Raw genomic sequence first — 21,737 nt, 5'->3', positions numbered from 1 at the left:
GGGAACAGGAACAGGAACATGATCAGCGGAGCAGGAACAGGAACAGCGGAACAGGAACAGGGGAACAGGAACACGGAACAGGAACAGGATCAGCGGAACAGGAACAGCGGATTAGGATCAGCGGATTAGGATCAGCGGCCTTTAAAGCCTCTCCTGTAACATTTATCTAAAGCAGCCTGACGTTTCTGGAGATGACAAAACTGCATTTCAGCTTTATCTCAAAAAACAAGAAACAAATGGGATTTTCTTGATTGGACTGGAGTGAAGCTGAAACTTGAAATGAGAAGAAATCATTTGGTTCATTTCAAAATAAAGAGTTAGTATGAAAAGTTTTCAGAGGAAACGTTTGATTGTTGCTGAAATAACCAAAATAATCCGAATTAGTTTCTGCTGCGCGGATTCTCCTCTCAGTCCAGAAGGACACTCTTCTAAATGCTTGTCTGTCCCGTGGTGGACTGTTGACCGTCCATCCATCCGTGGGGGTCAGCCTCAAACCCCTCACATCTGGAGAAGGCCCCGCCCCCCCGAACAAGGATGAACCGCAGAAGTGATGCATTTAGCGCTGATCTAATTAGACAGACGGCACAATGGCGTGTAAAGGAGGAACATCAGAGGAGGGGTCTGGATTGTGTGTGCGACCCGGATTCCCTCCCCTCCGTATCTAATCCCAGCAGGCTCTGAGGATTAGGGGCTGCCTAACCGCCACCTTGATTGGTGCTGAGAGCGGGGTGGAGCGCTAAGCCTCTTGCTGCTGCGCTAATTACAATCCAGATGACAGCGTTAACACGGAGAAGGCGGCTGGAGTCACACTGCAGTCTCTAGACTGGGGTTATTTACTGCAGCATCCAAAGCTCCAAAGGATCGTCTGGCTGTTCAATAATGAGCGACGGAGCACGGACCGATCCATGCAAATGGAGAGTGTGAGCAGCTGGTCCATCTCAGCAAAGCTGTTAGGGAAGTAATGTCCTTTTTATGTTTTATAAGAGACAAAAATATCAGAATAAAACACAGAATTCATCCATTCTTTAGTGAGGCTTATGATAGCCTCAAAGTTTAATTAAAAAAATAAAATATTGATTTGTTTCATAGAGTTTGACTATAAAATGCTCTGAGTGGCATGTGACAAAGCAGCCTGAATGTTGATTTTTTCTCTTTTTTCTCAGTATTTTCTACAGACACACAAGAAAGTCGCTCACATTTCACCACCCCGTCTAAATCTAAGGATCTGAAAAGAATTGTTAAGCTCCTCCCACCACACATTTTCAACAGACATTTTCAATCAAATCTGTGTTGCAGATCCATAAACCCTTTTCACTCATTTGAGCTTTACATAATTTAGGTTAGAATTCCCCATTAATATTAGGATTGATTTTAAAATTTGATTTCTGCTTCTTACAGCTCTTCACCAGGCCTCATATTATCTTTGCCATCTCCTTATACCATATGTAAATTCAAACAAACAATTATTTAAATAGTCGACTAATCGGATCAATCGTAAACTGGATATAAAACACAAATCTTAACCATCATTAGCTTTAAACTTGAAGACGATGGTTTATTAAAGCTTTACTGAATCCTGCAGCTTCTGTCCTTCATTAGTTTCTGGCATTAAAACTAGACTTAAATCAAATGAGGTCGGCATCTGAAACAAAGAAAGTATTTGTCACTACAGATAAAGTTTCAGTCTCACTGACTCAAATAGAACTAAAGTGCATTTTGTAACAACTGTATTCAGCTTCTCTACACTCTGACTCTAGAATTCCAAACTGTACGATGTTCAAGTGATGATTTCTCCACGTCTGCAGAAAGACTTGATCTCTTTAGAGAGCAGATGTTCCTTCAGCAGAGAGATTCACTCTGATGGGGTCTAGACTGCAACGATGCACAGAAAACATTTATCTAATAACTTTGTGCTAATGCTAGCTTAGCTTACCTAGACAAGGATTACTCTTCATCATTATCATAGTCAGTCACATCGTGCTTCCTCCTCAGGTGTTCGTTTATCACTGCCGTATATCACAAGCTCTGCCTTGCTGAGAGTGCATTGGACACTTTTTTTCTTTTATGTTTCCCGCTTTCATCTCCGTTGGCGTGTTGTCATGGAGCTCGTTGTCACCCCAACTTGAAGGGGCGTGGTCATCTTCCAGTCCATGCAATGCACTTTTGGAAAATCACAACCAACTATTCAGCAGGATTTGTATTATTATAATGTAAAATGAATCTGTCTAATATTAATAAATTCACATAATATATCTAATGTTGGTTTATGTTAACGAGGACAAAGTCCTCTCTGGGTGGGCGGAGTGTTAAGGTGGAGGAGTTTTGGTATCTTGGGGGAAGATTGTGGGATTGACTGCTGTTGAGGGAAAATGGAGCCGGAATCGGACTTCTGCTCAAAGGATCTGATTTAAGATTCATGGAGAAGATCTTCTCAGAGCCTCACAGACAGTGGAACTCAGTCAAAGACGGAATGCCTCGCAGCTTTTAGGGACTGGTGAACGTGACTTCTGACCCACTGTCATCCTCGTGGAACTTCCTGATCTTAGAAGGTGTCGGCCAATAGCAGTCATGCTTCATAGAGCTCATGTTCAGCTTGTCCAATAACAGGAAAGGTATCAGGACCAGCACAGGTGATCTGGTCATGAAGACCCAGGACTCATTCGTCTGCTCCCAGAACGTCTTGTAAAGGAAGTCACTGATGTTTGAATGTTTTCTGAATTATATTTGTAATGCAAAGATAGAAATTTAGAGAGGAAATGTTGGTGTAACTGGCCTGTGGGAGGGGCTAAGCGATGAGCAGTTTTTGGATACAGAAGTGATAACAAGCTCTTGCAGGAACTGTTGATGTATTCTTGCTTTTGTTTGAGACCAGAATCCTGTTAATTCACAATAGACAGAAGTCAGGTTTTGACAGCTGCATCTTCTTAGAATCAATAAATCAATGGCTGTTTCTTAAACTTCCTGTTCTGCATTAGACGTGTGACTTTTCACAAACTGAGACCGCGGCGACGCGTTTGCTCTTTTTCCTGAAGGTAATTCATCTCCTCGCCTTTTTACATTTGCGCTCTCATGTTGTCGGGGGGGGGGCTCAAGGCTGTGGGTTCATTAAAGGTGCATCACAGGAAGGAGCGCACTCGGCTCGTGTTTCATAAAAGTGCCCGACTCCTAGACGGCCCCGGTTTAGCCCTGGTGTAGCGCCGGTTTAGCGCCGGTTTAGCCCCGGTGTAGCGCCGGTTTAGCGCCGTCTCTGCAGGACGCTGGAAGCTCACAGCACTTTTCGGTTTGGGTTCCTGTCATTTTGAAATCTAACTCTTGGAAGGTTACAGTTGGTGTTGGGTGTCAGTTTCACGGCTCAGAAATACAGCCCTCATACCAGCGTTTCATGTGAGAAAGTGACAGGAAGACTCATCACACAGATTCCTGAAGTTAATATAATTCTGCTATGAATCTCATCTCAGAATTCTAATGTAATCTTTATTTTATTTTGAAAGATTGCTTTTTTTCCGTTCGCACTCCAACCGTTACCCAATCCATCCCATCCCCTGGGTCAAAACACACAGTATGCTTTGGAGAATTATGAATCTGCAGTGGAAATTATTAATGAGAGCTTTGACAGCAGTTTTGCTGCAGATTCAGGAGGTTCATCTGGCTACTCAGCATGGAAATCCACTCAGAGCGGGAACATGTCAGCACTTTTTTTGAGCGGAACGCCGGCGTGTTTGTACATCCAGTCAACAAGAAGCAGGAGAGAAGAGCGCGGAATGAGGATTAGCTGGAGGCAGCGAAAGAGAAGTCCAGACACTGACAAAAACGCAGTCAAAGGTCATCGGATGAATGAAAACCTACGAGAAGGAAGTTTAACCTTTTGTTTTCATGGCTGGAAATGGAAGAGATGGTGCAGTGAACCTGGTAAAACGCTGGTTTGAAAGTTGGGTAAATGCAAACGGACTAGGCTGGGACAGTATTTAGATTTTAATACCGTAAATATTCCTCCACATTTTACCTCTCTATATGGTATTACCTTATAAAAAAGAAGAACTTCGTAAGCACCACTTCAGTGACATTACCAAACTGCTGGGTTTGCCTCCAGCGAAGAAAATAGAATTCAAAACACAATTAATGCAACAACAACATGAAATGGTTGAATTAACCATTTTTATTTCAAAGAAATGCAACAAATATATTGGAAAAGTAAATAGCATCAAACGCTAAAGGCATTTACAGTCATTTTCTGAAACTATCTCGGCCGTTTTTGATAATACAATTAGTTAAATTAAACAACAATGAGTCAAAACTCCACGCAGAAATAAGACATCCCTGCGAATGCTCAAACATTCCTCAGATAATTCAGACTCGGAGTTCTTCTCTGCTCCTGCACGCTCGTGTTGGATCCCCCGCGAGCAGAAACAGTCGGAGGTCGTCTACCTCCACGTGCACGAGCTGGTCCCTCATTTGATCTCAGGACTCTGTCTCTGCTCACGGAGGAACTGCTCAAGTGCAGAATGACTTTTGACATCTGTGGGCGGAGAAAGACGGCGTTTATGGAGCTAAGTTGGGCCAATATTATTTGAAACCAAAATAAAACACATTTGAAAAAAATTGGTGTTCGCCAAAAAAAAAAAAAAAAGTAAACTTCATTATTTTCAGCTTCAAATGTTCTGTTTTTTAGGCTTCAAAACTCAAAATTAGAATCTCAAAACTTTTTTTCCAATTCAAACTTTTTTTTACATTTTCAAACTTTTGGCCTTGTTGTGGCGTATTGGGGCGGGGCTAACACGAGGACCAATCTAAATTGATGAGGGTGGTAACTTCAGTCCTGGTGCGTTCACTGACTCTGAGAACTGTGACAATTACGGTCAGAAAATGGCGTTTATTCTGTACCATCATAGTCTGAAGTTGTCCCAAGACGGATGTACAAAGCTGCGTTTTATCGCGTCCAAAACGCCGTTTTAGCCCGTTCAAAGCGCCATCTTATTGTGTTAAATACAGGCATCGAAAACGTCCTTATGCCTGCATAAATAGGCTCTTTCACCCCTCCATTCTGGATCATTGATAAAAGAAAAATACAAAGATTTTAGTTTAAAAAAGTTTCTGTAAAGTAAAGTAACGTATCACTCCGCCAGTCTCCAAAGCGCAGTAGCAGTAATGTTTGATAATCGAGAACTAAACATTTGGACAAATTCCAGTGTTTTAACTGTGCCTCATGGTTCAAAAAATACAGTCAAGTAAATCTGTTTTACCGGTAATTTTGGAAAGTAAAATTTATGAATTTCTGGCTAAGAAGCACCACAAACGTAATATAAACATATATATATATTTTTATTTTCTTTTTTCTTCATTCCTGACATTACACTGCTAACCATCAAAATTGATGAATCTGTGAAAACAGGAAGTCTTTTATTTTGAAAGGAAGTCTTGTGAACCTCTGTTAAAAGGTTGGGGCGGGGGGGGTCAATGTTGTCTTAAAGTTTGTTTTGTTTATGCCCAAACACATAGTTTATTTATATTTCTCACCAAAATAACAATAAGATAATACAAAGTCTTCTACTGAAGGTTGTGTGGCTCCTTCTGGGTCGTGGTCAGTGAGAATCGATCCTCTTCAAGTGTTAAAGGTTTCAGACCATTGACATATACAAACAATTATACTGTACTAGTTTAGAATAAAAGCTTCAGAGGAACCTGTCTGTGCAGAGGCTGTTTTTGGTACAAGCTGCTTCCTGATCCCACAGAAAACAGAAATGACTCTTTAGGAAGAAACAGAGAACCTGTAAAGGAACCAGGAATGATGGTTGGAGTTGAAGACGGCAGGAAACACAAACAGACACACGAAGAGGGAAAGAAAGCTGCAGTGGCCTAACCGGAGCCAAGAGGAGGGTCACTGAGCTTCACTGAAACGTGGATCAGGTTAACCTGAGCAGCTAGAATATTTATCAAAAGAGAAATAGAGGTCCAGCCTTGAAGGTAGAGGGGTCTCTGGGAGCCGGTTCCACCTGAGTGTAGCTTCTACTGTCACTTATACAACGTTGGAGTCAGCTGCTCCGTCAGTAGGAAAACATAGAACTGAATTCTATAGAGTGGCCATCATGTAAGAGATTTACATTCAGTCACTTAGTGGACTTTTATCCAAATTAATGAAAAATAAAACTCGATTAGATCAACACATTCGAAATAAGCTTTTTTTCCTTTTTTTATTGGTGATTTTACAGAATTTTGAAAGAAGCTGAGATAGAAAAAAATATAAAAAACACCTGTTTCATGAGTTATAAGGAGTTATTATCAGACGAGCTGCTTTAATGCTGCATTTTGATTAATTCAGTAAAAGCTCCATCAACTTATTGTCCTAAATATTTATTTGTTTTAGATTTGTTTCTGTCTTTAACACTTCGGCCAATCTACTGACTCTACTAACCTAATGTTCATGTATAATGTTACTAATTAAGCCCAAACCATGAGCCTTCCTCCGCCGTGCTTCTTAGTGGTCGCTGGAGGTTGGGATCCTGAGGCATCTCACGATTCGATTCAGTTACGATTCAGGAGGCAATTCTGAAACAATTATAAATGCATCTCAGATCTGCATTTTTAAAAGTGTTTCTCTTCACCACAAGACACTAGATCGCAGGTCTACAACCATCAACAGTTAAAGAGCCGTTTGGATCGATTTCTCACCAACCAAAGCTCAGCAGGAGCCACGACGTCTTTAGAGAAATAAGAAAATGATTTATGTTTATGTTTTTGCTACATGGGACATTTAAATAAACTTTGTCTGCTTTTTTGTTTGGCATAAAAACATGAAGAGAAAATGTGTTTTTAAGAAAAAAGGAAAAAGTTTATAACTTTTGACAGAGCTTTGTATGACTTCCTTTCTAAATAAAAGACATTCTTCTCCATAGCATCATGTCATTGCAGCAAATGCAGTATTAGGTGTAAAATCATCACTTATTTAAAAAAATAAAAAAACGTTACTTGACTGTTTCTGGTGCGTTTCAGCCACAAAATCATAAATATAACCAACAAAATCTAAATCGGAGCTCATGAAGTGACCCCTACTGTATATTAAAACCAGGAGGAACTCTCTAAATCCTTGAATTTGTTAAAAAAAAAAAACACCTGCTTTATAATCCAGTGGATTAGAACTTAACGTAGCTTTAATTCTGGTTGTTCTTACTGACGATAAATTGATTTCCTGTGATAAATGAAGCTGAAATGTGTCAGTATGACGTTGATAAACTGCAAAGGATTGTGGGAGAATTACGGCTCTTGTTGTCGGGATCCTCGCTGAACGATTCGTACCGTCCTTCAACTCTTTATGAATGATTTGAATAAAGTTTCAGTCGTAATGGAGGGTAAAGAGGAGCTGCAGGTCCAGACCCCTAGACTAGACCAATAGACCGACTTTTCTCCCCAAAGTACATTTTTAAATAAAGACGAGATAAACTTGTTTAACCTTTAATGAGAACATTAGAGTTTCTGACATGAATAATATCTAGTTTGATAACCAAAAAAAGGGAATAATGTTCCATGAACTCAACAACCTTAAATAAGATAAAGTTATTTTATCATGAGACCAGCTTTAATGCTCCAAATAAACCCAGTCTAGCAGGTTGTGATTTCACTCATTTGTTCGTTTGTGTTAGAACATAAATTACATTTTGGTGCGACAGAACTTACACAGCGTGACTTTTACCCAGGCGACCCCTGACTCTGTGAAGGCCCAAACGCTTCCAGACGGTCGCTGTAAGTGAAGTCTGGGCCGGTTGGGTCAAGAGATCTGGAAGGTCAGCCATGTTTGTGTGCTCTTCAAAAAGATAAAAATGTTTGTGTTTAATTCTTTTGCTTTAAACCATATAAATGTTTTGATTATCCATTATTTAAAATTCATTAAACCATTCAGAATCATGTATGGATCATAATCAGTTCATCTAAAAATCATTTTTTCCCACAACAACCACTAGTGGTCGCACAAATCTGTGTTTAAAACTCTTTGTGATTAAATCAGGTTAAATTTGACAAATTAAAGACTTTGTTTTTTATCTCCTGACTAGAGTGATGAATTGGAGTTAAAATATCTGCATGAAATGATCTAAATATGTCGATACAAAGGAGGCAACCTGTTGTGATTATCAGCTAATTAGTTATATCTAACAACTGTCTCCAACTTTTCTCATTAAGAGCTGACAGTTTTTTTCTTTCCTGTTGTAGAAAATATTCAGAAGAAAAAATACATTTTTATTAAATGTATATTAAATTCCCACCAAACAGCCTCATGAAAACAGTTAAATCTGATTGAAATGCTAAATAAAAGAGATTTTCCTTGAACAGCTGAAGCCGGTCTCAGGACTGCAGAACCTGCTAGGAGTCGACTCCTGTTTCATTCTGTCCTGAGTGTTTCTTAGAATTCACTCTGTTTTTCCTCTCGACTTCCACGGTGAAGTCAAGAGCGCGGGAATCTTTTCTTTATTGTGAGCCAATGGTGTGACACCTCCGGGCGTTTGGCCTCTCGATCCCAGCATGACAGCCTGCATTGTTTACTGTGGCTGCTGCCATGTCGACGCATGAGGCAGAAATCACAGCAACAAAGCTCAACCTGCAGCAGAGCTGTCACCGACCGCAGGGACGTGTCAAAATGTCAGAGTTCTCTCAGCTTTTCCCGTTTTGGTTTTGTTTTCTGATCTCTGAGAAGTGAAGGGTTAAATGAAGGTGTCAAAGAGAACGTTCAGCTCTGAACAGAACGTTCTCTTAGATCGCTCCGTTCTATCAAACAAGTGACCCCATCCTGCACGGACTGATGCTCCAAGAACCAAAAACAGCTTTGAGCTCAGAATCCTGAGATGTTGGACCTTCATCAGCCAGCCAGACGTGGCTCCGCCCTCTTCTTCACAATCTCGCCGGATCAGGATAATGAAACAAAACATCTTTTAGAACTTTGAAGAACTATTTGAGGGACGAGCAAACCCTGGAATAGCTGTGAGGTCATCAGTCACTCATGTCACTGGCATGTCAGGCAGACGTGACCGTCATCGCTCCGACCGCCGTCGCTCTGACCGCCATCGCTCCGACTCCGTGATGCAAACAGATGCAAGGCAGCAAAGCCATTCAGTCATAATTCCAGTGTTTCAGCACACTTTTGTTTGGGGAAGTATGTTTGTTCGATGAAAGACGCCGTCTGCATCAGATTTGCAGTCGATGTCTCCAAAAACAGAATGTTTGCGTCGTGGATAAATGTGATCCAGTGTGATGCTTCAGGTTGCATGGTGAGAAAATAATCTCATCATCTGATTGGTGTCCGCAGCAGGATTCTCCTGCCTCTTTGTGAACGTTTCTCGGCACGTAAGAACTTAATCACACTTTCAGCGACTTCAGTAATCTTGGTATCAAAACATTCAGCTTGTTCAGAAAATTACTGCTTGTACTTTTATTTATAAACTGTAAAGTTTTTGAAGTATTGAGCAAAATATGAATGAAGTCTCCAAATGTCAAACTTTAAGTAGATCATCTAAAAGAATTTGAATATATTTATGGGTTATGTTTTCATCCTTTATAGTAATAATTGGAGTTTAGCTTCTATTTTAGCAACAGGCTAACGTTTTTGACTGATTCGGTTTACTGAGGAATTTGGGGATATTTTGGAGGTAGGCTAATATTTAAGCAATGAGCTAGCTTTTTTGGCTAACTTGGCATCTTCTAAGGTTTGAGCACCAACCTAAATATTTTTTTTGGAATTTGCCACATTTTAGTGATATGTAAGCTATTGTACTACAAATTTTTCAGAACTGTAGGTCAACTTCAGCGCTCTTTCATAGTTCCTTAACAACATTTGCAGTCTTTTAGCAAACTTAACATTTTGCAAATAGCTTTCGCATTTTCAGCAAAACCCTTTAGCAATTAAAGTAAATTCCGTCACCATTTTCAGCAAAAAGCTTCAGCATTTTCAGAAACTACTTTCAGCAAAAGCATTCACACCAGCATTATCACAGGTAATGTAACTTTACTAGTTCTTGATAACTTGTATGTTGTGTTCGTGTGCAGCTTTGAATGTGTGTGTGTTTCACTATTGATTTGTGCTCATACAATACATTTTCTGCTTAACTGTATAAATATAATTTACACACGCACAACTTTAAATGACAGAAAAACTAATTACAAACACAAGTACGCATGAATCACCTGAAACGCACACTCAAAACCACATTTACGCACAAACCTGATGTGAGACTTTCACGTCTCCAAGATCCATAAGTGACGCGTTCAAGTGCTGCTAGAATGCTGGGACATCCGAGTTTTCTTTTCAGCCACTTTGAACTTAGATTGTGAATTATCTGGGAAAACTCAACATTTTCTGACTTTCTTAAACAGATAGATTTGTGACAGAACCTGGGCAACTTTTTAAAAACTAAAACATGAATTCTGTTTTCCACTTAAACTCCTGAAGGCGATCATCAGATGAGCTCCAGAGCTTTGAACCAGAACAAAGATCCAAACACAGCAGGTCCATCTCTAAATGGGACAGAAGAAAACAAAATTAAGAAGAGAGAATTAAAAAAAAACGTATAGTAAAAACCTTAAGAATGTATTTTACAAACTTAAAGCTGTCAATTCTTTCAGCTTAAGTAGTATTTTTCATGAGCCTTAATACACTTGGAGTGTTTTTTTACCCTTAAATGAACAAACCATTAAAATAATGGTCCATAATAAGTTCCTTCATGAATCATGATTAATCTGTTTTTAATCACACGTAATAATAGCTGTGAAAAAAGCTCATTTTGAGGTATTTTCATCTGAATTTGTGACTTTGTGATGCAGTAAATGATCAGAGTACAACAGCAAAAGTGGCTTAATGAAGTTTTTTATTACAACAGAATTCAAACCTTTACTTTTACGCCACCAGGGGGGTTGTTTGCAATCTCGAACAACAATAAAAACAAGAAAACAAAACATCCGGTCCAGATTGTTCTAATTTAACAAATAATAACAGTAGGAACACTATTCTGAGCAATCCAAAAACTGACCACAAACTACGTATTAATGCCATAATATACAAGTTTAGTGTCAGCCCTCCACACACCCCATTAATGTATGATAACAAACTCCTCATGAGGCTTTATCCATTATATAATACATAAGAGTTGTGCTTTTTTTGTGTTAATTCTGTAAAGAACTACAAAGTTGCACATTGACGGCGTCACAGCAGCGATGCGGGTGCGCCCTGGACACTGACAGGTCGCCATCCCATTCAGGTTTTTATAATGTCGTTAAATTAAAATAAAACTGGAAATGCTCTCAAAGAAACAAAAGTCCACTCATGTTTTAATGTCTTCCATCCAAGCTCTAAAAGATTTATGCAGAAAAAATGGATGCAGACGGAGAGACTTTAATACCATATTTTGGCCCCTAAATGTTTCTCAAACTTGTTTTCTTAACCTTTCCTTCCAATCCATGGATAAACAGTATTCTTCCTTCACTGGTCGTATTATCATGCAGCACTTCTTATTCCTGCTAATAAGGCATTTAGAAATCAGTGGGATTTGCTTGTTAGGACTCACTGTTGTGTTCCTCCCCAACACGTTTTACTGCAGTTACCAGGGGGGTATGTCTCTGTGCTCACTGCCGTGCACTGATTAAAAGCTTCTTCACTCGCCCGCTTGGTCCAAAAAATGACTTTAACAATAGGCTGTTTTACAGAAGAAATATGTGGTGTTTGGAGTATGAATGTAAATCAGCTGAAGTTCAAATCTGTGTTTGGGGAGCATGACATAAACTTTGAAAACAATGACCCAGGTCCTTCCGTTTTGGTGGTCATGATGGTTGTTGTGGGTTTATGGAGATGAGACCAACTTCTGCTTCCAAACGAAGTCTGAAACAATCGTCATAAAGGACTAATGAAGGGATTGTGTTCTCTTTTAATGATTCTTTCTTTTTTATATTCATTGAGCAGATTGTTGGTTTCCCTCAGAGGATACACAATTAAAGCAAAACAAAGTTAAAGTTGGCATTTTGAATATTATCACATCTTTGCAAAGAACTTTTTGGCAACTTATTAAGACTGCAGACCAGCGATCTGCCAAGAAGTGATGTACCGCTTGGGGTACTTGGGCACATCATTGGGGGAGATGTGGAAGAGTGCCCATATTACAGTATTCTTTCTATTTATTACCATAAAATGTGGTCTAAACACAAGAGAAGCAGCAGTCCCAGAACACAAAAGCTGCTAAACCTCTGTGTCCTGTCCGTCAGCTGGAAGTGGAGCCTTACTGCATCTTAACGAGTACCAGAACATGAAGGTTTCCAATGACAGAATTAAAAATCTGAGTATATTGACTGTATCTGAGAACTGGACTGAGTGAGTGTGACATCATCCATACTAAATGGTTTACCTCCGGCTCCAACCACATCAAATCCATTCAGTCACTGTTTTTGAGGATACAGTCACTGCCATGTTGGAGCCACACGTCGTCAGGAAGCAGCGATTGGTCCAAGTTAGTCTGAGTCATTGTCTCTATGGCAACCACTCTCACCAATCAGGACTGAGCTTGTTGGAAGTTCACACCCCTTTCTTTGAAATTGGGCTACAGGAAATCTGCCAATCAAACCTTTTGAATGCTGGTCGTAAAAGCTAGCAGGCTCCACCTACTTGTATTGAGGCTTCTGATTGGTCAGTTTATAACTTGAATAACTACGTAAACAATCTAATGAAAGAAATGAGGATTATTGAGAAGATGTTAAAAAAAGTATCGGAGCAAGAATGGTCATTCTGGCCAATAGAAGGACTGCTGTTTATTTCTCTATAGTCTATGGGGTTTTGGCTTCTTGGAACCAGGAGGTACTTCCTGTATGGAATGTCAGAATGAGGGGTCACTCAGTCCAGTTCTCATACACAGTCAATAGGTATGACAAACAAGCTTCATGTGGAATACGACGTAAAAAGGTTGAGATCTACTGTAGCAGATGGACTGTCCTTAACCGCCGGATTTTATAATAGTTGACTGATTAGTGATTCGAGTGTCATGGTCTGAAGTTTTCAGGACACCGAAAGTTCATGATGGCCACACAGAATTAAAATTCCACCAAAAATGCATCAGTCCATCACTGCACATAATGACTTAAATGTGGAATTTTTGAGGTCAAAGGACGATAAGCAACTTAAACCGTAAACAGGTTTCAGTTCTCTAGATTTGATTCAATGTGACTGGATTCTAGCCAGAAACTAAACATCAATTCTTTATTTACTCAAAGCAATAATAATAAAAAAAAAACTTTTATTAAATTAAAATCTAATGCAGTTTATTTCAGTCAATGTTGTTTACTTTAGTAGTTGTAGAAAAGAATCTTCTCGGAGGATGATGACATTCTTATTGTTAAAATCAGTTCTTACAGCCTGTTTTCTGACTGTTGAGTCGGACGTTTCCACCGTCTAAACATTTTAGCCGAAAAGATAAAACGATCAGTGTCAAGAAAGGGTCAAAGAAAATACTATTAAATTCACATAAATTCCTCATTTATTCAGGAAGATGTGATTTATTATTGAGTGCAGTATTTTTTTTCCAAGAAAGACGTATTTATGCATATATTATGTTGTGAAGATGTCTCGATTGTCTGATGTATTTTCCAAAACCTTATGATCCCAGAAATCCTTCAAACTTATTTCAATGATCTAAGTTAAATTTAATTTATTTAAAAAAAATCTGGTTCCAACTGACCTGTTATGTGTCACTTTATTGTTAAAGTTACGACCAAATAAGAGAATAGTTATTATTCTGAGAGCTTCTCTGTTTCTAAGGGTTTCTTGTTTCTGTTTATCGAATAATTTTCTTATTCTTCGGTGCAGAAATCCTGTATTATCTGGAACAGAAACACCCAGACAGGTGGCAAACTTCCCCCCTGCCGACTGCTCAGTGTTATAGAGGAGCGCTGGGATTCAGCTGCTGCTCATGTATGCAGCATTATTCCGTATTCCCTCAGGTCTACCAGCACATTCGACTCCTTTCATCATCATTCAGAGAGGAGGGATTATTAAAAAGCCATAAACTGGTCTCAGTCATAAACCCGTACTGGCATTTTGACTGCGGGGACGGGCCTGCTTGTTTCAGAAAAAGGTTAAAATACTAAATCATCTCATTTTCCCGCTTGATTCTACACCTCTGCTCCAGTCGTCCTGCTGTATTGTTCTGTGGGTCCATCTGCTGGTATAATGGAACCAGTCACTCTGTTCCAGGGAAACGTGCTGCTTCTCATTTGTGCATCAAATGCTAAATGGCGTACACTCGTGTAGCGCTTTTCCGCCTTTCTGTTAGGCCCAAAGTGTTTTACAGTCAGTTATAACACTGGCGCCGACCTATGACCATCAGGAGAGATGTGGGGTCAGGGACTCCCCAGGGACACTTTGACTCATGGGTGGGCGAGGCGGGAACCAAACCTGCGATCTTCTGATCACGTCGATCGTCCAACCTAACCTGGTCAGAGATGATGATGTGGATCTTCTGCCACATTCCTCTGTGTTCAGGAGGTGAAGAAGGAGCGTTACCTACAACCTCTGGCCTCATAACTCAAACTGCAGACAAAAGACCACATATTGCTAAATTCTAATGTTTTTTGAGTGAAAAGCCTTTAAAGTTCAGTTGTTCGTCTTCCTCTCGTTGACAAATGCTGGTCTCTGTGCTCCACATCTGTTCTTTTATTGAATTTGTTCAGTCGAGGCTTTTTCTTTAGTAAACAGCTGATGTCCTTGAAGCCTGTTTTTTTTTTTTCTGTTTTTTAATGGCAGCAGTTTGTTCCAATTATAGCAGCAGCTCATAAAGCAAAAATATTTGAACTGGAAAATCTCAGAAAGCCAGAAAATAAATGGAACAGAAGACCAATCAAAGTTTTCTAATGACTACATGCGCCGCTGAATAGCCCCCAAACTTTTTCATCTTCCTCGTCCTCCTCTGGCAGCCCGCCTTTCTCTCTTTCTTTTATTTTCAGTTAGAAGCCTCCTAACAATCTGTAATTAATCTTGAGCCCAGTTGTGCATCACATAATCGGGATGTTAGTGGAGGTGAGTGACGAGCCTCTCCTGTTTGTCCACAGCACAAAGACCCCCAAGCAGGCGGTGTTTGCAGGGAGCATGCAGCTTCTGGCCGGCATCAAGCTGTGCACAGGCAGGGTCCTCACCAACCACCCGCATTACGAAGACAAGGACCTCCGGGACCGAACCAGACAGGTACCGCCGCCGTCCATCCGCCGCACCGAAACAATCGATGCAAGTCATCGAGAGGGCGGCGGAGCTGCCGCCTCCATCACTGCTGTGGAGACAGAAGCGGGGCGACCACATGCAGAGTGTCGCTGCAGCAGCATGATCAGGAGGTGGAGAGTTCTGATTCTGCATGATCAAAAGGACACTCTCATGCTTTCCCTTCAAGTCCAAAGTGTTCCTCTGAAGGCAGCAGAGCTGTCAGTGCAAATATGCCGGATTAAAAATAACCTCCTGTACATAATTACATAATTAAATAAAACTTAAGCAGCAGATGGCATTTGTGTAATGAAACAAAACCGTCTCGTTGTGTTTGCTGATCGGATTTGTGATGTGTGACCGGGAGGATTCAACGTGGAGCCGGAACTGGTGCGGTTCATTTGGAACTCTCGGTTCCTGGCTGCCGACCAGCATTCGGTCTCCCAACTGATCCCAGAGATCTCCCAACTGATCACAGAGATCTCCCAACTGAACCCAGAGATCTCCCAACTGATCCCAGAGATCTCCCAACTGATCCCAGAGATCTCCCAACTGATCCCAGGAATTTCACATTCCTGTTTACTTCCAGGCATTTCATTTCTCTGCTTCTCACATTTGCTGTCAGAAATAAACAGCAAAACATGAAGGTGGAGTCTTTAACCGCAGCCTCTGGTGCTCCGCCAAACTCTTACTCTTGACATGGGGTTGCTGGAGCCTATCCCAACTAGGCTGTCACAAGCTACATTATGTCTGTTTTTGAATTTTTCTTCAAAAGTTTGAGGTTCTGACGTTTAGATTCTACAGTTTATTAAAAGAAACATTGTTTTTTGCCACATTTGTAAATGTTTTTTCTTTATCTTAGTGTTTTCAGAAACGACAGAGAGAAAAACAAAGTTGTTCAAATCAGCATTTCTGCCGTTCATCTTTAACATTCTGCGTGTGTCTTCATCGCAACATGCAGGAAGTAATGTGGGGTCTCCTCTTGGGCCGCTGAGCCTGTGGTTTCTTCCCAGCGGGTAGCAATGCATGCTGGGCCGCGGCGAGGCCAGAGCCTGGCATGGCGCTCATTAATGATCCATGACGAGGCACGGCGCGTTGTGGAGTCCGAGTGTGTTTGAGCGGGAGAAACGCCTTTCAAAGGGATGGTTCTAAGCATTTGGATATTCATAAGACTCGTTTTTATCTTCATCTGAACACCAATGAAATTAGAGTTTTTCTAAACCTAAAAATCTTCTTTACTTAAAGAGCGACATCCACTCCTTTCACCTGTTCTTCTGCTGGAGCGTGAAGCTCTGCAGGCGTTCCTTCCAGCTCAAACGGTTCTTCTTCCTCATGAATCCTTCATGAGGAAGAAGAACCGAGACGCCACAGTTCAGTCCAGAGGAATGCTGGAGTTTTGGTGCTGAGGCTCTGCTCACATGGAGGTTTTATATTATCATGGTGTCTTTTTTTCTGTTTGGATCCTGTAAAGCTTTGGAACATTTTATCCAGATGGGACGTTAACGCAGGAGCAAAACTGAGAGAAACAAGGAAGTTTAAAAACGTGTTGGAAGCGTGAGACCACAGGAGAGTCAGACACCAGCGATGAGTTCACAGGCACCACAGTGATCTTATTCTATGTGTTTTATTGAGGCTGCGCTGTAGCACCATCGTTTGAGCTGCTTCCTCGTTACCTGAGCTCCCAGGTGGAGTCTGCAGAGAAGTGAAGCCATCGCCGGGTTTTTAAGCAGATCGGCCGATTTAAATTTGTTTTCACAGCACCAGTTCACATGAGGAGGTCTCAGACAGAAAGACAGACTCTCAAAGTTTTAGTAATTAGGATTTTTAATTCAATACTGTCCATTTTCCAAACTCTTTTAGTCCCTTTTGGGGTCACAGAGTTGCTGGAGCCTATCCCACCTACGGCAGGCTACACCTGGACAGGTCCATAAAAGGGAGGGAGTTTCAGTACAATATTGAGTACGCAAAATGTGACAATGGAGGGGAAAAGATCCCAAAGAAACCACAAGCAGAACCACCTGCACAAAAATACAGAAATGTTTGTAAGACGACAAACAAACAAACAAGTTGGTGTCTGCAGTAACCAGAGGAGACAGAGAAACAAACACGTTTGTTAAAAAGGAAAAATAACAAGTTTGGAACTGTTCCAGTCTGACCAGGAAGGAAATGAGGACAAACTCACCAAACATCTGTCACCGGATGAGAAATATGTAACGACAAGAGGACACGATGACGATGGACAAACTCTGAACTCCTGCAGCGTCTGTCACAGAGCCGGAAAGATGAATTAGTCATTACAGCAGAGCAGAAAGAAAACACACAAACACCTGGTACTGTGGGGAAAAAGAGTATTTATTCAGCCAACAATTGTTCCAGTTCTCCCAGTAAGAAGACCACAGAGGTGTGTAGTTTTCATTATCAGTCTGTCTCAGCTATGGGAGACTAAATGAACCTCAGGACTTTGTTATACAACTTTATTAGCATTAACTGATAGATGCAACTTAGTGTTCTTTATCCTCCAAACACAAGTTGAGTTTTTACCAAATATTTCCTCTTTAGTTTTATCTGATGGATCTTCTGGTCTTCAGCACTTAGTTACAACTTCTGTGTGGATACGGGACATCTACGAGGAAAGACCTGGACGAGGTACCCAGATGTTCCTACAAGGAATATCGAGGTCGTAGACGAACTAGGTTGGGGTGGGGTTAAAATCCATTATTAGATGCATCGACCGGCCCGACTTCAGTGTTAACAGCCAATTGGCTTTGGAGTACAGTCATTCGGTATGTAAGTTCTGTCAGACAAAAATTAAACATATAGGGAACACAACGAATGATCAAAATCCACTGGATGGTTCCATTCGGAGGAAGAGGAGCGTAGAAACCGTTGAGCTGCTGGTGTGAGCGTGGCTTTATCACACAGGGAACCAAAACATTACCTGCGATAATGCCAGTGTGAATGCTGTAAAATGAATTTAGCCGCTGAAGATGCTAGTGAAGATAGCTGAAAATGCTTAAGTTGATAGCCAGCTAAACCATTAGCAAAATGCCAAATTAGCCTAAAAAAATAATTTGGATTAGCCAAAACAGCTAGCATGCAGCTGAAAAACAGCTGAACTTCAAAATAGCCAAAAAAGCCTAAATTAGCCTAAAAAGCTCGCGTTTAAATATTAGCCTGACTCCAAAACAGCATAAAAAACTTAAATTTACTTAAACTTAAACTCTTAGTAAATGCCAAAAACGTCCAAAAAGCTAGCAGAATTACCATTTTTAAAACTTAAAAAACATAACTTTATAACATAATTATGAATAATAAAAATAAGCATTAATATTGTTCCAAAATAAACCAACTGAACAAAGCCAATAAAAAAACTCACAATCAAATCTATGCAAATGGACTTACAGATTTTTCTGTTATTTTTATGAAAACCCAACAATTCAGACAAATGATTATGAGACAAAAAAGCTTTTACCTGTTTTGTGGAATCTTGTTGGAATAAATGATACTAAAAAATAAACAAACAAACCTGCATGACGAATGGTGGAAGAGCATCCTTTGTTTGCAGGATCAAAGACTCAAATCTCATCTGTTGTTTTGTGTTGTTTTGTGTTCATTTCTGCAAACTGAAATGTTGTTTTAAAAGAATAAATCTCTGGTTTGGTCTGAAATCAGAGGTCAGCCGCCGGTCTTTGGTTCGTTTTATCATTTCTTGTAATTCTCGATCAACATTTTCCTGTCAGTGATCTAAACGTGTTTCTCACAGTGAAAGTTTGTGTTTTTAGATTCCTCACCGTTGTTTCTTGTGTCTGTGCGAGCGCAGGTGTACCAGGTGTACGCTCGGCGGTCTCCGGAGGACGTGCACGAGATCCTGAGGGCGGCGGGGGCCGACTACGTGGTGCTGGAGAACAGCATCTGCTACGAGCGGAGGCACAGGCGCGGCTGCAGGCTGCGGGACCTGCTCGACCTCGCCAACGGACACGTGGGTGGCGTTTTTATTCGCCGTGACTCATGGTGACGGGTCAGTGTGTGTGTGTGTGTGCGTGCGTGCGCCGCGACTCCTCCATCAGCGGTAAAAGCCCTCAGCCCCCGCAGAGGGATCAATAGTCTCACTTTTTATCTGCTCGTCTCTGTTGCTGAGACCCCCCCCCCCTTCCTGCCGCCGCCTCGGCGAGCTGTGGCACACGGCGCTGAGAGACACATGAAACGGCGAAGCCGACACTCGTCTCTCTTTGTGATGCAATAAAGGCGTCTGAACGTTAGCGTGGAAAACCTGGACAGCTTTATTGAAGCGCGTCACGCCGCCGCCTCTTCCTCATCTCGCCGTGCGTCTCCTCCCTCTTTGTTTTCTCCACCGTGATTCTTACCTCAGCCGTCGCTCCAGCCTCAGAAAGGATGGAATCACAAACGCGGATGAAGCCGTTCAAACGTTCTGACTCCCAGACTTTAGGTGAAGAAACAGTTATTTAGGAGAGGAAGCAGAGAGACGGGTGATGACGTGATCTGGGATTCATTCATTTCATTATTGCTCAGTCCTGAATAGTGAAAATGTTGATGAGTTTCCTCAGAAAATAAAACTTTAAAACAATCAACAGTCCTAGTGGTTGATGGTCACAACTATTCTGATCATAGAAATGAATTTGTTGTCGTTTTAATTAAATGTACGTTAATGTTTCCTCTTTTATTCAAGTTCATGAATTCAGTTTTTTACTTGAGGGTTTTGGATTGTTCCTTTAGGACAGTGGTCCTCCCACCCCTGGGCCGGTACCGCTCCGGGGGCCACTTGGTACCGGACACTAAGATTATCTCCGTTTAGTTTATTTTCTGACCTGAAGGAGGTTTTAGTTTGGAAAATGACTGGATTCTGTTCACAACTTCCCTCTGGGTCACATGACTTAAAGCAGCTACCTGCTTGGATTGCTAGGCTAGTAGCCAGAAGCTAACAAAAACCAAAGAATAAAACATATTTGTAAAATGTATTTGAGGAGAAAAGAGCCAGTGAGGAAACTGAAGACGAGCCTTTGACTTCAAAGAACCATAGAGCTGCTGGTTACTGACAAAACCAGAACTCTTCCTCCACAAACCGGATCATTGAGGCGGTTGTTGTCGTGTAGCAGAAGCTGCTCTGGCTAATGCGACTGTTTGACACATGCAGATGATATCGCTGCAGACACGCCGGATTCACGTTCATATATTTAGATACGTTTTACGACGGTGGTGTCATTGTTTGGATGGTGTGTCAGCTTTCACACCACAGTCATCATGTTTATGTGTTTATAGTTTGTCTCAGTTTTGTATGCAATTTTTATTTTTTTTAAACATGTTTAGCTTTGGTATCAAACCGTTCAGCACATTCAGGACTTTTTGAAGCTCATTTTCATCTTGGCTAATATTCTACATGCTGCCGTTTTTGGATAATTTGGCATCTTCTGATGTTTTAGGGATATTCTTGAGATTAGCTAATATGTTAGCAACATGCTAACATTTTTCCCTGATTTGGTATCTATTGATGTTCTTTAGGCAAATTTAAAGTTAAGCTAATATTTTAACAACATGCTAACGTTTTTGGTTAATTTGGCATCCACTTGGGTTTTTTTGGCATTTGCTGAGATTTTTTTAGGATAGTTTTGAGTTTCGCCAACATTCTTGCAACATGTTAGCTTTTATTTTTTATTATTATTTGACTGCTAAAAAGGTTTTATTTATTGAAATACTTAAGCAACTTTGGCATTATGCAAATAGCGTTAGAATTTTTAGCAAATCCCTTTAACAATTACAGCAAATTACTTCTGCAGCTTCTGCAAACAACTTTAGCGTCTTCAGCAACACTAGCATTCACAGTAGCATTATCATAGGAAAGGCAACTTTTCTAGTTTTATTTGGCTTTATTTTGTCCATCAGACCTTAAAATTCAGACGTAGCTGAAGCTAGAGTTTGGAGCTGGAGCCTCCACTTTGATGTTTAAGGGAAAATCTTTATCACAAAGTTCAAACATTTTAAGGAGAATGAAGATTCAATCAAATGAAGGTTCTGATTTGAGGAAACTTGTATAATTTTAACAAACCAACAACTTTGTTTCATTAAATCTTCATCATCTGTATAAAAGAAAAAATCTACTCATATTTTTGGACTTTTGGACACAACATTTCTTGTAGTAGCATTTTATATTGCAAATAGATTTTCAGAAACCGAAGCTTAAAAATACCAACTTCGGCCCAGTTCAGAGCGGTTAAACCGGTCCGTGGCCTGGAAAACAAAACATTTTATTTAAGCAAATAAGAGAAAATTATTTTCTGTTAGTAAATCATGTTCATAAGAGTTATGAGCATCAAGAATCCAAAGCTAAATGTTCCTGTGGATTTCATCGCTCTGCTTTCCTGTCATGTTTCTCCAGAATCAGTCCTTGAGCTGATCCACCAGGAAACTCTTTTACTTCATCGGTTCTTAATCTCCCAGATCAGCACTCTGCGTCGGACGTTTTATCAATCCAGCCGTCGATATTCTCCGACCAGAGTGTTTGTGGGGCTCCGGGTCA

General features: G+C 40.6%; 1 protein-coding gene across 5 annotated transcripts in view; it reads left to right on the top strand.

Moving 5' to 3' along the window:
• Positions 1-21,737, top strand: part of dpy19l3 (dpy-19 like C-mannosyltransferase 3) — a 94,426-nt gene that overhangs the window by 43,241 nt on the left and 29,448 nt on the right. For all 5 annotated transcript variants that reach the window (XR_002921669.2, XM_024294981.2, XM_024294982.2 and 2 more), the window contains 2 exons: positions 15,064-15,196; positions 19,026-19,184. Coding sequence is in view for 4 of the 5 variants with exons in the window: in XM_024294981.2 (XP_024150749.1) it covers positions 15,064-15,196; positions 19,026-19,184 (292 nt within the window). In the remaining variant the exon portion in view is untranslated. The remainder of the gene's footprint in view (positions 1-15,063; positions 15,197-19,025; positions 19,185-21,737) is intronic.

Source organism: Oryzias melastigma, linkage group LG3, assembly GCF_002922805.2.
Source record: "Oryzias melastigma strain HK-1 linkage group LG3, ASM292280v2, whole genome shotgun sequence".
In the NCBI taxonomy this organism is placed as follows: domain Eukaryota; kingdom Metazoa; phylum Chordata; class Actinopteri; order Beloniformes; family Adrianichthyidae; genus Oryzias; species Oryzias melastigma.
Note: the sequence above shows the minus strand (reverse complement) of the source record. Positions and strands in the feature narration are given on the sequence as shown.